This window comes from Cheilinus undulatus, linkage group 11 (genome assembly GCF_018320785.1).
Source record: "Cheilinus undulatus linkage group 11, ASM1832078v1, whole genome shotgun sequence".
NCBI lineage: Eukaryota > Metazoa > Chordata > Actinopteri > Labriformes > Labridae > Cheilinus > Cheilinus undulatus.
In genome coordinates this window covers 9,200,504-9,215,393 of record NC_054875.1, presented here as the reverse complement: position 1 = coordinate 9,215,393, position 14,890 = coordinate 9,200,504, and the positions used below count along the sequence as shown (strand labels likewise).

Here is a 14,890-nt window from a genome sequence, read left to right as displayed (position 1 = left end):
GCTTTTAATTACTTTCTTGATCTGTGGGGAAACTTGGCACCTAAGACACACATGGGTTGTTTACTCTTGTATTTGCACTGACACATTTTCTGACAATTTCTTAGCCGGCTCTGTTATTTGCAGCAGAAAAAAAAAATCAGCTCTGCCTCTGGTTCAACATTTGACATTTTCTGGCAGATGCATAAATACAAAACACTGACAGCATTCATGCACAGCTTAGTGTAAAGACATGTTGATGACAAAGAAAGACATAAAATTAACTGAGCCAAGTGAACCATCATCGTTGTTTCCACAAAGACAACACTAAAACAGATGAGGCCTGCATGCCGCTGCTTTGCCAGCTGGAGACTCATGTAAGTACAGCACATTTTTAAATGGTATTTCAGCATGATGTAGTGCATGGAATTTCATTTGTACTCAGTAGGCATGTATTCCTTGGTTCAAAAAGGCTAGGTTTGCATAAAAAGATCAAAAATGGGGACGTTATGGTTGAATCATTGGAAGTAATTATAACATGTAACCCAAATAGATTTAAGAAGGGTGGTTTGAAAGCAGATTGGGCTTTAAATAAAAGCATTCATTTATCAGCTCCTTTAAATAAACTTCTTTGTCGAAAAAGCCTGAATGTGAGGCTGATTTGAGTTCTAAAGAAATGTAGTTTAAGATACAGTCATGCAATCACCTAAACCAGAAGAGTGGTATCCAGCTCAAACTATGTCATAGCGCATTTATGGTTAAATGTATGTTTTACAGTTAAATTCTAACCTTGTCACTGTGCTCCATGAACTCTGCCAGGTTGAGCAGAGTCTGTGTGACTTCAGCGATGTCCTGGGACGTCAGAGCCAGCTCGATGCTGCGAATGAGCTCATCCTGCTGGTCCTCACTCAGCTCAGACCAACAAGACAGGAAGGCAGCATTGAACAGATCCCTGTGGACAGCAGAAAGAGCATTTCATGTTAAAGCAAAGACAGAACGTGTTACTCAAACACTGCTGGACGTAATCCAAAATGCATATTAAATCGTATTTAATTTACTTTTCAGATACTCAAAGATTTTGAACATTAGTTAGTTTAAAAGATTACAAACAGCAAAGCATGACTAAACAAAGAGGCAACTTCATACAAAGGTCTTATAAACAATAACATACAAACAACACAATGAAAGAACAAAACACGGTCACATTATTATGCAGTTTTTTGAATGTGGATGGACAGAAGTCTTTGAAATGTTTCAGGAGTTGTGTTCCAGAGGGAGGGAACTACAACGGAAGAGGGACTATGGTCCAGTGTTAGTCTAGTACTTGGAAAATCAATTTCAATGTCCTGTGGACTTGATCAAACTGTGCTGACAAGAGTTCTTTCCAATGACAAACAGCCAATCACAACAACAGCATGTATGCCATAGCAGTAGGTCCATCCCGTGCACAGAAGAAATGTGGAGGGATAAGATAACGATTCATCGGTGTATATCAATATATCGATTGGTTGATTGATGATCCAATCAGATTGATAGAAAGTCAAAACATCTATCTAAATCAATGCTTTAAGCTACGCTTTGTTTTGAAATTACCCCCATATGCCTGTTGACAGTTTCCGCCGCAGGCAGCGTCCACAACAAGCTAGCTGCAAGCTAGCTAACTGGCAGCAGTGACTGAAAACTTGCGGCTGAGGGAAAGAGAATATCCTATCCTCTCTCGGCTGTGTGGATACATTTCAGACAGATGCTACTGCAGGATGGATCTCCCAAGTTTGCAGACTACGTCTACGTCTTTATCCGTATATAACTGTCGTATGAGATCGTTCATGGATACAAGCACCACTCATGGCTGAGATAGCGCGAGTGCTGTCTGCAGCAGACCACAGACACACAGAGAGGGAAAAGTCAGCTGCTGGATGTTTCCTTTGATACACTTATTTTACATCGCCGTCTCACGTTAGATTTACAATGAAAACATAAACTGTCCAAACTTAACATGGTTCAAGCAGGACAGCTGTTCTCTTCATACCCACCCCCTTGCTCTTGTTGTGAAGCTGCACATTACAGGAGCATCTTTTATAACAAAACTTTGCTCTAGTCTAATGTCTACCCTTTCCATTTATTAAAATCAAGCTTGCAATAAATAAAAAATAATAAAGAATCATTATATAATATCATATACCACATATTTAACCTCATTTAAATCTCATAAGGTGAATTAACTACAAAAATGAACCATCTGTCACATTAACAGGCCCCTGTGTAAAGTATAAAAGGCTGATATAGAGCAGAAATATATGTTGAAGTCCACAAAGTCCATATTGGTGCTTTAGAGTGATCTGAGGATGTGAGGAAATAAAAATGTTTGGTACTGAAAATGTTTGCTGTTTTAAATCAACATGTTTTAACACAAATGTGCATAGTTATGTTCCTAATCTAAATGTAGTCAGGTCTTTGTTGTTTTTGTTAGAGATATTTTTATTAAATGCAGAGACCTGTCACTAATTTAATTGCAGAAACTGTTTTTTTTTTTCTCCGTAACTGTGAGAAATTTTTGCATAAAATCACCTGATATCGATCATAGGCCCCTACATTGAATCGAATCGAAATCATATTGTGGCAGATTTTGTGATATTGGAAAATATCGTATCGTTGTCCAAAGTATCCTATCGGGATGAAACTGGTGATTTACACCCCTAATATTTTATTGATCCCCAGAGAGGAAATTCTGGAAAGCCAGAGGTTGATAAGCTGCCACTATCTAGGTGGGATTTCACCCCAAATGCAAATTTTAATGAAAATTGACCACAGAAGTGAACATTATTCTTGTTTTAAAATGACTTTCTATGTATTCTTATTTCTAAAAGCGACATTAAGAAACACTGTAGCTCCAAGCTGCTCTCTCAAAAAAAGGAAATGCACTAAACGGCTTTAAACCTCATGAGGAGTCCTCTTTGCACAGATGAATAAGATCTGCAGTGGTGGATCAAGTATAGTACCTTTGCCTCTCTGACTGATTTGGAAATGTCAACTCCAAGCTCAGCATTCAGTAATCTCATGATAACATAATTCCACTATAGGTAATTAAGCAAGAGCTGCAATCTTATCATTGCAGACCAGGTACAACAGCAATATAATTATTTGTATTATGAATATTTATTATAGTATTTTCCTATGCCTCTGATCTAGTTTGATTAAATACAGAGAGAGAGAGAAATTATCAGTTTTCTTTTAAAACATGAGTAAGCTTTGACAAATCTACCGATGGACAAATTGCCTTTTTCAGCCAATCACAGTGCAGGAATACTGTCTGCTTTGTGGGCAACCAGACACATCAGACCAAGCTAATAAAACATGAGCCTCAAAATGAAAGTGGTACCAGGCTAACAATGCTAAGGACCAACACTTAAATTTACAGGAATCAGGCTCTAAATAACTTTGGAAAATCAGCAGATCAATCTGTAGTTGGATTTTCCTTCTGCGCACAAGTATAATTCTATAATCTGGTGTTTAATAGGTTTAAAACACAGCGTTTATAGTATTTTCCCCAAAAAGTCTGCTTCAAATTTACAGCTACACAAAGTCACATCTGGAAACTTGTAGCTAGTGCAACAAGCCTTGCACTGCCGGTAACTACGAATCATCAACACAGCAGCTTTGTCCGTCCTAACCCTCAGTTCTGAAAACGTGATCCATGCTAAGCATGGATGCAGAATTTAAGAGATCCTTTTTTTCTTGGTGTTTTTAACATGTTAATGAATCATGTGAATGTTTTTCACTGTTGTGGTCCATCATGGATATGAAGCATTAAGAAACTGAGCACAGGAAAAGAGGACCAGAGGGGAAGGAAAGTGAACTAGAGACACAGTAGTGCACCTGGCCAAAGGGATGTAGGTCTGGGCCAGCGACCAGCATGATCTCAAGGCTGGGGAGGACGATTCCTTCAGTAAAACGACACTTAAGCGCCTCAGCCACTCCAGCCAGTCATCTTTGGACACCTTCCTGGCTGCACCCCAGGCCTGTGAAGAGACATAAGTCATGCATCTCAGGAGTCACAGGGAACTAAGTGGGAGATACACAGTTTGTCCTTTCACATCTTAGTCACATCGAAGATGAACAGGATGATTGGAGAAACACACACACAATTTTAGCAAGTGGTCAGGACATCTGGCAAAGATTGGAGCTGCATTTTTTACATTTCTTTTCTTCTTTAACCAAGCTACTAACCTATCTTAAAAACACAAGTATCAGGCTTTGATCAGTGCCTGTTGTAGGATGGTATGAGTAAACAGCATGATGAATATCTCATGCAAAGCTGGACATACATCAAGCCATTTCAAACCAAACTTAATCCAGTTTTTGAGCTGATTTTTGAAGATGGGTGAAATTTCAGTGGGATTGTGCATTGATAGTCAGGCAGTGTACAGGAGGGAAAAGACGGACCATCATGACTGATTTGCTACTCCCAACTGTTCAGTTGATTTTCTGGCATATTTCATATTTTGGTGGTCTAACAACAAACTCTTAACATATTGAGGGAAGAGACACCAACAAATTCTGCACATCAGGCCTTTTTGCCTTGTTGTACATGCACAAACATGCAGACAGCAGCTGAAACCAACATGACAACAACTGGCATACCTGTTTGATATATCTTCCCCTACTTGTCAATAAAGACATGAACGAGAAGAATGTACAGCTGTGGACTTTCAGCTTCAAGGGGATTTTTGTTCTGATTGAAACCTTTGGTTTTTTTTGATGTTTACTGACTGTTTGTATTTGATTCATATGTATGAGCAAAGAGGTCTGACTTTAATCTCTGTCTGGGGGAGTTTTAAAAGGAAGCTTTACTGAACTTAAACAGAATGAGGACTCAGGTCATGCCAGACAATCGTGTCGTACACTGTGAGCACATAAATCGTGAGCTTTGGTTGTGCTTCATAAATGATTCACTAGTAAAGTACGAGCTGATGCTCCAAAATTATGTTCTTAAAACAATGTAGTGCATGCCTGGCTTTAAAGAAATTTACACATGCTTAATTGGTTCCTATTACTGCCCTTCTCCTCTCTCATAATCTGCCCATCCATATCCGACATCAATAAAATGTTTTTTTTTGGCAGCTATTGCTTGCTCATATCATATGCTGCACAACTAACATGCCAACAGAGCAGTTACTGAAGTGATTCAAGAAGTGAACCACTGCCGTAGCCATGAAAACCCAGGTTAAAATCAAAGCTAACCTATTAACTAGAAATCCGTGTGTAGCTAAAGTGTTTAGTGACTTTGAAGGCCATATGATTCACATTACCATTTCCCCAAACCATTTAGTGACCCCCTGGTGGCCTGCAGGGAAGCATCTGCATTCATTGTGTTTTCCCGTTCCTTTGTTTTTCCTTTAATTAATCAACAGTTTGTTGGTCTGGAGTTCAAAACAAGTAAACTAATGACTTGTACAAAGGACTGTTTAGGGTACACAATCTGAAGACCTGCAGTCCCAGCTATGCAAGTCAAACAAACAACAGACCTGTGTGTGTTGCAAGGACATATCAGAGACCTTTTTTGTAAAACTAAATGTCTTCTGACCTTCTGCAGGGCAGTAGTGCTGACGTGAAGCTTCTTCATGGGTCCTGCTTCCACTGGCCCGCTGACCAGAGCATCACCTTGGTTACCGCGGAGCTGGCGGTGCTGGAAGATTAGAGGGTCCTCTTCCTCCTCTGCCAGAGTGTAGCCCTATTGTGGTCAAAAACACACACATAGGCCACACACACACAGCCCACACACAGACTGACTGTTGATTCAGGCCTTCAAAACATGTTTTACGAAGTACATTTCCTTCCGGGGAATAGCTGTTGATAAACAAGGTTAAGTAATGACTCTCTTATGGCCCACTGTAGTTTAAAAAATGTTTATTTATAATTATGTAATTGTAGCTCGGCCATGTGCATCACGCTTGTGTCATGTGTTCAAATGTTGAGGCCAGACTAAGCATGAGGTACATTATATTTGCACATGAATTCAGAAAAGATGTGACCAGGTCAGTGTATTAATAGACCCTTTGTTGGCTCTCTGCATAGTCGGCTAATCCACCATTCAGAGAGCCACCTCTCATATCTACCATGGCTGGGCTACCTCCGGTAGGGCAAACCTTTATCGGGGCCAAGTTCTGCATTGGATAACAGGTCTGTAATACCATTAAACTGTACTCAATGGTCATATGATTTAAAATCACAACATATAAGAAACAGCCTAGACCAAGCAGAGATGCTGACATGCCCTGCTGTGAGTTGAGCACAGGTGAAACCACAGTCCATTGCAATCACATAATGAGGAAATCTAAACAGTAAACCCTTTCATAAAAGGATCTTTGTTTGGAAAAATAGGTCTGCCTCATTGACAGAAGTTCTGTCATTGCTTTTAAAGAATCTTCAAACCCAGGCAGTAGTGCCGCTGCTGGAAACAGACACAAACTATGAAGGCATTTATTACAGCCATGATTTGTGACCCAAGATATCCACATCATAATCAAGAGTAAGGCGGAACAGTTGATCAGAAGTTAGATACCAGTTCAATAAAAATTTTGCAATTTCTGCATTTTAAACATTCAAGTGTCAATTCTTTCTAGAATATTTTGCAATAAAATTCCTACTTTTATCTACCTATTTTTAAACATTTTTCTTTATAAAAAAAAATAAGAATGGCAAAGAAATGGTCCTTCCCTTCAATACATCGATTAATAGGTCAAATAATGTTAATTTCTTTTTTGCTCCAAAATAGTTCAGCCCTCTAAGCTAATAATAAGAACTCAGTAAGCTTTTCTAAAACATTTTTTTTGAAGACTGTCTAGTTTAGTTCACACAGTGTTTAAAAATTGCAATCCACATTTATAAATCTTGTTTCTTTTAATAACTTAGTTTTAATTAAAAGAATGCAGTGGTAAAGCCCCAGATTTCCTTTGATTGTTTCTACAATCTGCACTTCAGGTCGTGTGTTCTGTCACTGACTTTTATTTTTTGGTTTAGCAGAGCTTTGTAATGTGTCATGATGGTTGCTTACAGGGCTGTAAGTTCAACAGTCAATTTAGAACTGTGGTTTAAATAGATAAATAAAAATATGTAACTCATATTAATTCAAGCATCATCTTATTCCTTCCTAATATCTGGGCTTGGCCTACAAGAAAGAACAGTTTCTGTTTAATCTATCTAAAATAGCATTGGTTATAACAAAAATGAGTTATTACTTGTATTTGTAGAACGATACACAAGATGAAGAATTTGGAAAATAATCACATATTTTACCACAATTGCAATACTGGAAAAAATAACTGTCCCAATTAGATTATGTTCCCAAATCACCCAGCCCCAGTCCAGAGGTAATGTTCATCCTATTTCCTAAACAAAAGATTAATTATGAAAATGCCCTCTTTGGGTTTTACTTTCTGAATGACCCCACTGACAATTCAATCTCTATTGACAAACACAGAAATACTTGCATGTTTTATTGCTTGTAACATTAGCATAATGTTATGTTGACAAAGCGATTCTGTAAAGTTAGCTGACTGGCATTAACATCCTCTAGCAACTTAATGTTATTACTGGTCTATTAAAGCAGGCATCTCTTGTTGCAAAACAAGCACTCTGTTGATGTATGACTGGAGGACAGCAAATGATATCTGACATCAACAGAATATTCAATAATTTTTACAAGTTTTTAGAGATTTCACATTATCCTACTGAACCTGTCTTTATTCTTTTACTGAGGCTGAGTTTGTAAAAGAATCAGATCCATCAGTTAGTCAAATCGTTATTTATTTTCAAGTACTGCATTTGGGAAGGAGCCAGCATCAAGAGTAAAAGTAACCAAGGAGGGTGAGGCTCGAAAAGGTCATTTATAGAGGTATGCTGGATATACAGTATGTAGGATGCATGGTGGGGAGGGGGGTCTTACCTTAACAATGCGACATATGAGTATGTCATAACGCTGGTGGTTGATCCTGTGCTTCAGCATCACTTTGTTCACCATGGGGATGAAGATTTGGTACTAAAATGAAAGGGAAGGAGGATAAATAAAAGGGTGTGTTTGCTCTTCATGTGGTTAAGCCTTGCTACCGCTTTCCCCTTGCCTCAGGCCACATAACTTGGTATCCTGCACTTGTATCTAACCATTATGAGTTCCAGATCAAAAGCTTTCCTCTGCACGTTGGTTGCCAGACGTGGCTGCACGTGGGATGGCGGTTCTGTGGCTGGATTTACAAACGATAGGAGGGTTCAGGGGATAAAGGAGGGGAGGGCACAGGAGGAGAGAAAGAGGTAAATGTGACCTCATCCACTCTCATAAACACCACCCCCTGCCGCCTAATGGCCAATGACATCAGCAGTCTGGCAGGAAGTAATAAAGACTGAGGGGGTGAGGGTTGCCGAATCGCTGTTCATGAGAAGCCAGCAGTGGGGAGCTTGTAAGTGGTCTTCCAGTAGTAACAGTTACATCTAAAGACAGCCCTCAAGACAGCCAAAAATACCTTTTTGCCCAGCTGGAACACTAGTGAGGACAGGGTGTCCATAGAGGTGGAGCGCAGCTCTGGTGTACTGTCAAGTGTCCTAACAATCGGGTGGATAATGCGTGAGGCATAGTCTGTGAAGTCCAGGGACTCTGTCAGTCGGTCTAGTGTCTCCAAGGCAACTCTGAGCAACACAGAGGAAAAACAGATAAAACAAAATTCTCCACTTCATTTGAACATTAGCTGGACAGAGCCATCACTGCTTCAACTGGCATTTAAAAACAGCCAAAAGGACATTTGAAAAGTTTACTGTATTTGCCAGATGAGCTTTAAATGTTTAGCTGTTAATGATTCTACCAGTAGAACCGAGCTCTTCTGCCTGGAAACATTAAGCTGTTATATTTGCATTTTTCCATTTCTGTGGTTTATTTATGCATCAATTAAAACAGGAGGAAGTTAAACGATATAATAAAGGTGAATAAATTAAATCATCAGGGAAACACTAAAATGCTCTTCATTAGATCCATAACACGGAAGCAATCATGAGTAGTACTGACTTGCGAGCCTGCAGAGGCACATCAGGGGCATCAAACAGCTTCACAATAGGAGGCAGCAGCAAGTGCAGGTAGTCATCGAGGTTGGCACCAAACAGCTGGATTGCATTGAGCAGCTGCAAAGGAGAGCACACACTGATAAGTCTCACATGCTGCACCAGTAAACACGAACAGTTCTCTTTAATGGCTTGTTATGGCTAAATAGGCTTTTTCTGCAGTACTTAAAGAAAAGCTGGCAGGGTTTTTATTTCGGCATGGCGCTGGCACTAATGCTAGCACTCCAGGAAAATTCCACTTTGCTATAAGTGAACAAACAAACGAGCAAGTGTCTTTTTTGTGTTCACCTTATAGACCAAAGACCATAAAACAGCACAAGTAGCCATGGGATTACAACGGAATATATATATATAAAAAAAAAAAATCAGTACTGTAAAACACACGCTAAGCCTGCTGATGGGCCAGTGGTCATATTTCATAAAAGGGAGAGGTTTAGAGCTTGGGGAAAGAAAATGGGAAAATATTGAGACACTTAAAGAATTGAAATAAGAAAAAACACACAAAACCTGATTCTGAGAACCACTTCACAGAAATTATGACAGAGAAAAACAAAGCATTAGCAGAGTGAAAAATAGCTGTACAATAATTCACCATAGCTTTCAGAAATTTAAGCTGACAAACAAGAGAGAAAAATGCTTTTTGTCTACCAAAGACTTCAGAGGTCTGATTGTTCCAAGAGAAATATTTTTTCACCAGTCCAAAAGAGCTCGCTGTAAAGGAAATGGCCAATCTACACACAAAGTGATATTCTTCACAGTTTTATTTACTTAATTCTTTAAATCTAAAATCAAGATAGACATTAAGGATCTATTGCATTCATTTTTGTAGGTGACTCCTTTATGTTTTACAGAGAGAAACAAAGCCAGAACAAACAGCAAAGACAGCCGAGCAATATAGAGCAGCTAAATAAATAGCAAGGTGTGAAAGTGGCCTCGCAGTTAGGTTGTGCCCCCTGTGTGTTCATGTCTGGCTTGTGGCTCCTTTTAACATATCACTCCAACTTTTTCATCTCTTTTTCTGACTCAATCCACATTCATCCTCTGTAAATAAAGGCATAACAAGTCCCAAAACAAATCTTAAAAATTACTAGCATTAATGGTGAAATGCATCATATTTTTCTGATCAGTGTGTTGGCATCATGGCGGCGGGGGGGGGGGGGAATTTTCAGGACGGACCAAGATGTACAGTGGCTTGCAAAAGTATTCATACCCCTTGAACTTTTCCACATTTCTTCACATTACAACCAGAAACGTAAATATATTTTATTTGGCTTTTATGTGATAGATCAACATAAAGTAAAAATGTTTAAAGTAGCAGCAAAAAAGGAGTGCACCTGTAAATGATTACAAATGGATCCTTCCACAGCAGATAAATGTGTTGAAATTATCAAAGAAGTTCATGAGATGGAAAATTGACTTTTTTTTACTGAGATTGAGAAAGGATTTATAAATTAAAAGACAGGCTAAATGAATATCATATTTGACCGAATGAATAACACCTTTGGTGGTCTGACTTAGACATTTTCATCTCAGTTGAATGCCATGTACCCTTCTTTTACTAGACGCTCGAATTACTTTACTAATTCTGGAATAATGTGTTAAAATCCCTTTGTAACTTGGTATTGTAAACTGTGAAATGAACACTTGAATGGCTGGCATTTTTTTCCCACTGTGTAAGTTATGTTTCAAAAAAATCCTAAACATTAAGTATAAAAAAGTCACAGTAAATAAAATATCATCATGATGTTTTCAAAGATGCCTTCTAGAAGAGAAAATGTAGGTCTTTGGGCCGACTTAAATAAAAACAGTTGTTTGGAGGTGAAATTTTGTTTTCTTAATAAAATATATACAACTGATTAATATATGGCCAATTAAATGTTACTGGCGTTATCAATAAGGACTCAGACAACAAGGAGTAAAGGTTCATTATCAATAAAATCTGACAATTCCCATCCCTAGTTGCAAGTTACTTGCAGAACAACTTTCTCATCTTGATTGTATAAAAAGGGCTAAGCGCTACTAGTCCATTTATGCCAGCCATCCCAGCTAGAATTTGCTTATGTTTATATTCTTGTGCAATTTCTACTGGGGCGAAACCTTAAAATGACAGAGTATAAAGTTCTAAAATGTATCATTATGGTTGTGGGGTTCATTTGGTGTTATGGGTGCTGCTTCCATTCAGTAAAGGAGCTGTCCAAATCACATCTTTAAACTTAAATATGAGCCGTGTGGTTCTTCTCTAAAAATGTGTCTGTGTTTTGGTTGTATTGTCACGTCATGTTGTGTGGAGCATGTGTGCATGGATGGATGGTGGTCTCAAAGGATGACGTAAGTTGCAGCCAACAAACCGGCCCAGCCCCTCACACCCGCCATGACCACTTCTGTTTTTTCCAAGCCCCTCCACCCCCACGTCTAAACTGTGCACGGCGAGACAGCAGGAAGCCGAGGTGGAGGTGTAACCGTGTGGGTGTGTGTTGGGGGGCCGGACAGAACGGCTTCTTGAAATGATGGAAGTATGTTTTTCTTTTCTTCTCCTTTAGACTCCAGGGTAACTCGACTCCAAGCTCCCCCCATTCCATGACCCCCACCCTGTGCTAAACATTAGCCTCCAGACCCTGGCCTGAGTTATTGACAATCCAGACTGTGGGCTGCTGGGTTATCTAATACTGCAGCCTGTGAGAAACAACAGAAGCAGACTGGAGAGCACTAAATGACTGAGCTTCTTATGATTCTGTGTTTGCGGTCTGTGTTTAAACCATGATTTAAAGCTTGAGAGAAAACCTGAAAACTGCTGGCAACAGCTGCTGAAACAGGAGAGTGTGTCAGCTACAAGTCTATGCCGCCTTTAAACCACTGTAATACAAGTGAATGGCTTGGACCTGAATGGATATTTTGATGGATATTGATGGAAACCGTGAACAGAAAGCAGCACCCAAATAAGTCAACTGTGGGTTAAGCTCTTAGGCTCTCTGATACAGTGTGGAATGATGGGGACACATTTTAAACTCACATTTATTTTGGCAGACCCAGAAAAATTAAGTCTTCTACTCACATAACAGCTCAAATCTAACATTTGATCTTTTCAATCTGATTAGTGGGCTTTCTCCACCAGATTTATGACACACAAGTTTCCACGTTTTCCATTTATCAGGATGGCTGTCAAATTTCTAAGAGAGCCAAGTAATCATTTCTGACTGTTTAAAAAATGACTAGCATAATTCAAAGATACTCAATCAAGAGATAAATTTTGTTATTTTACTGCTGTGACTGATACAAAATTTGAAGCCCTGACTATTAAATCTCTATAATTCTATGTGAAAATATACTGCCCTTATTTAGTTATCCATATTTTAATAAGGACAAGGTTTAGCCACTATACATCTGAAAAATTCAGAGATGTTTACTCTTTCCTATACATTTCATTTGCTGTACAGGGTTTTCCCTTCTTGGAAAATTATTTGGCATGGCTCAATGGAAATCCACAGGGAAAATTTACTTACGATTTGTGAATAAGAAATAGTGTGGACTGGACTGTTAACATACATTTCTGTGGGCTAGTATAGCTTACATCTTTATTTCAGTGGTTAACAAATGATTTACTTCTACAGTTAATTTTCCAAAAAGACTTCTTTAGTCTCTGTTAGTCTTGTACATCATAAACAGCAGCCAAAAAAGCATCACTCTTTTTCCTCTGTGTGTATTTTATACCATGTAGTTTGTTGCCTTCGGATAGAGTTTGGCAGTATGACCTGAAATCCAAATCATGGTACTTTTTTTTTAAGTTTAGTTTGGTAACAAAATTATGTTGCAGTCATACATAATTAGGAGGGTCACACACGTAAAAGGCATGTTAAAGTCCAACAACCCCTTCTACCCCTCAAACAAGCCTGAGAAGCAATATCAAACTCATATATGCATAACATCACAATGTTCAGTTCATAGTTTGTTTCAGCTTCTAACTGAATCAGTGTGAGTTTAAAGTTTTGTTTCTCTAGGATTCTATCCCTCTGATTGGTGTCAAGCTGCAACTTCAAATACCACGTTTCCTGACATGCCGTTTCATCATTAGAGTATCTGAACAATATAAAACTGGGGATCTTTATTGTCAAGTTTTTGAAACTTATGGGAAAAAATGTATCTGTCAGTGAATTAATTGAGCTTTGGCAGAGCTAACTTAGCAATAAGTGTATGGAGTTATAGTGTTTACAGTATTGCTTTGGCCATGATCAGAGCCACAGTCTGCCCCTAATCATCCAGGTTTAAAACAAGCACATCATAAGTTGGAATGCAAATGTAGCAGTCCTTTAGCCTGTTTTAAAGTCCCTGTGAAGAGAAAAAAAATCCTTATTTCAGTTTTTCTGTGTGACAGGCCACTGTGTTATGAACCGCCAGGCCAAATTTCAGTCATGAAAAGCATCTCTAAGTCTATAAAATAAATCCTTAAAAATCATGAAAAATTGGGGCGCGCAGATGGTCGGGTGGTTTAAGGCACTACAGGGCTGTACAGTGCGACATACAGTTGAAACCAGAAGTTTACATACACTATATAAAAAGGCACATAAACTTTTTTTTCTCACCGTCTAACATTAAATCAGATTAAACTTTTCCTGTTTTTGGTCAGTTAGGATTACCAAAATTATTTCTATTTGCTAAATGCCAGAATAATGAGAGAGATAATTTTTTAGACAATTTTTTATCATTTTCTTGAGAGTCAGAAGTTTACATACATTTCATTAGTATTTGGTGGCATTGCCTTTAAACTGTATGACTTGGGTCAAACGTTTTGGATATTTTTCCACAAGCTTCTCACAATAGTTTGCAGGAATTTTGGCCCATTCCTCCTGGCAGAACTGGTGTAACTGAGCCAAGTTTGTAGGCCAACTTGCTCTGCCCATAAATTTTAAATGGGATTGAGATCAGGGCTTTGTGATGGCCGCTCCAAAACATTGACTTTGTTATCCTTAAGCCACTTTGTAACCAGTTTGGCAGCATGCTTAGGGTCATTGTCCATTTGGAAAACCCATTTGCGCCCAAGCTTTAACTTCCTGGCTGATGTCTTGAGATGTTGCTTCAGTATTTCCACATAATGTTCTTTCCTCATGATGCCATCTATTTTGTGAAGTGCACCAGTCTCTCCTGCAGCAAAACAACCCCACAATATGATGCTGCCACCCCCATGTTTCACAGTTGGGATGGTGTTCTCAGGCTTGCAAGCTTCCCCCTTTTTTCTCCAAATGTAATGATGGTCATTATGGCCAAAAAGTTCAATTTTAGTTTCGTCAGACCACAGAACATGTCTCCAAAAATTAAGGTCTTTGTCCCTGTGTGCATTTGCAAACTGTAATCTGGCTTTTTTATGTTTCTTTTGGAGTAATGGCTTCTTCCTGGGAGAGTGGCCTTTCAGCCCATGTGGGTACAGGACTCGTTTGACTGTTGATAATGACACACTCTTACCAGCTTCAGCCAGCATCTTCACAAGGTCTTTTGCTTTTGTTCTTGGGTTGAGATGCACTTTTCGGACCAAAGCAATTTCATCTCTGGGACAAAGAACCCGTCTCCTTCCTGAGCGGTATGATGGCTGGACATTCCCATGGTGTTTATACTTGCGTATAATTGTTTGAACAGATGAACGTGGCACCTTCAGGCATCTGGAAATTGCTCCCAAGGATAAACCAGACTTGTGCAAGTCCACAATTCTCTTCCTGATATCTTGGCTGATTTCTTTTGATTTTCCCATGATGTTACACAAAGAGGCAGTGTGTTTCAGGTGTGCCTTAGAATACATCCACAGGTGTGCCTCTAATTACCT

General features: G+C 39.0%; 1 protein-coding gene across 1 annotated transcript in view; it reads right to left on the bottom strand.

Annotated features, from left to right (window-relative positions):
* Window positions 1-14,890, bottom strand: part of mtor (mechanistic target of rapamycin kinase) — a 172,724-nt gene that overhangs the window by 122,359 nt on the left and 35,475 nt on the right. Inside the window, exons 22-27 of the mRNA XM_041798734.1 lie at window positions 9,029-9,141; window positions 8,493-8,655; window positions 7,922-8,014; window positions 5,561-5,707; window positions 3,853-3,995; window positions 766-928 (exon numbers count right to left, since the gene is read on the bottom strand). Of these exons, the coding sequence (XP_041654668.1) occupies window positions 766-928; window positions 3,853-3,995; window positions 5,561-5,707; window positions 7,922-8,014; window positions 8,493-8,655; window positions 9,029-9,141 (822 nt within the window). The remainder of the gene's footprint in view (window positions 1-765; window positions 929-3,852; window positions 3,996-5,560; window positions 5,708-7,921; window positions 8,015-8,492; window positions 8,656-9,028; window positions 9,142-14,890) is intronic.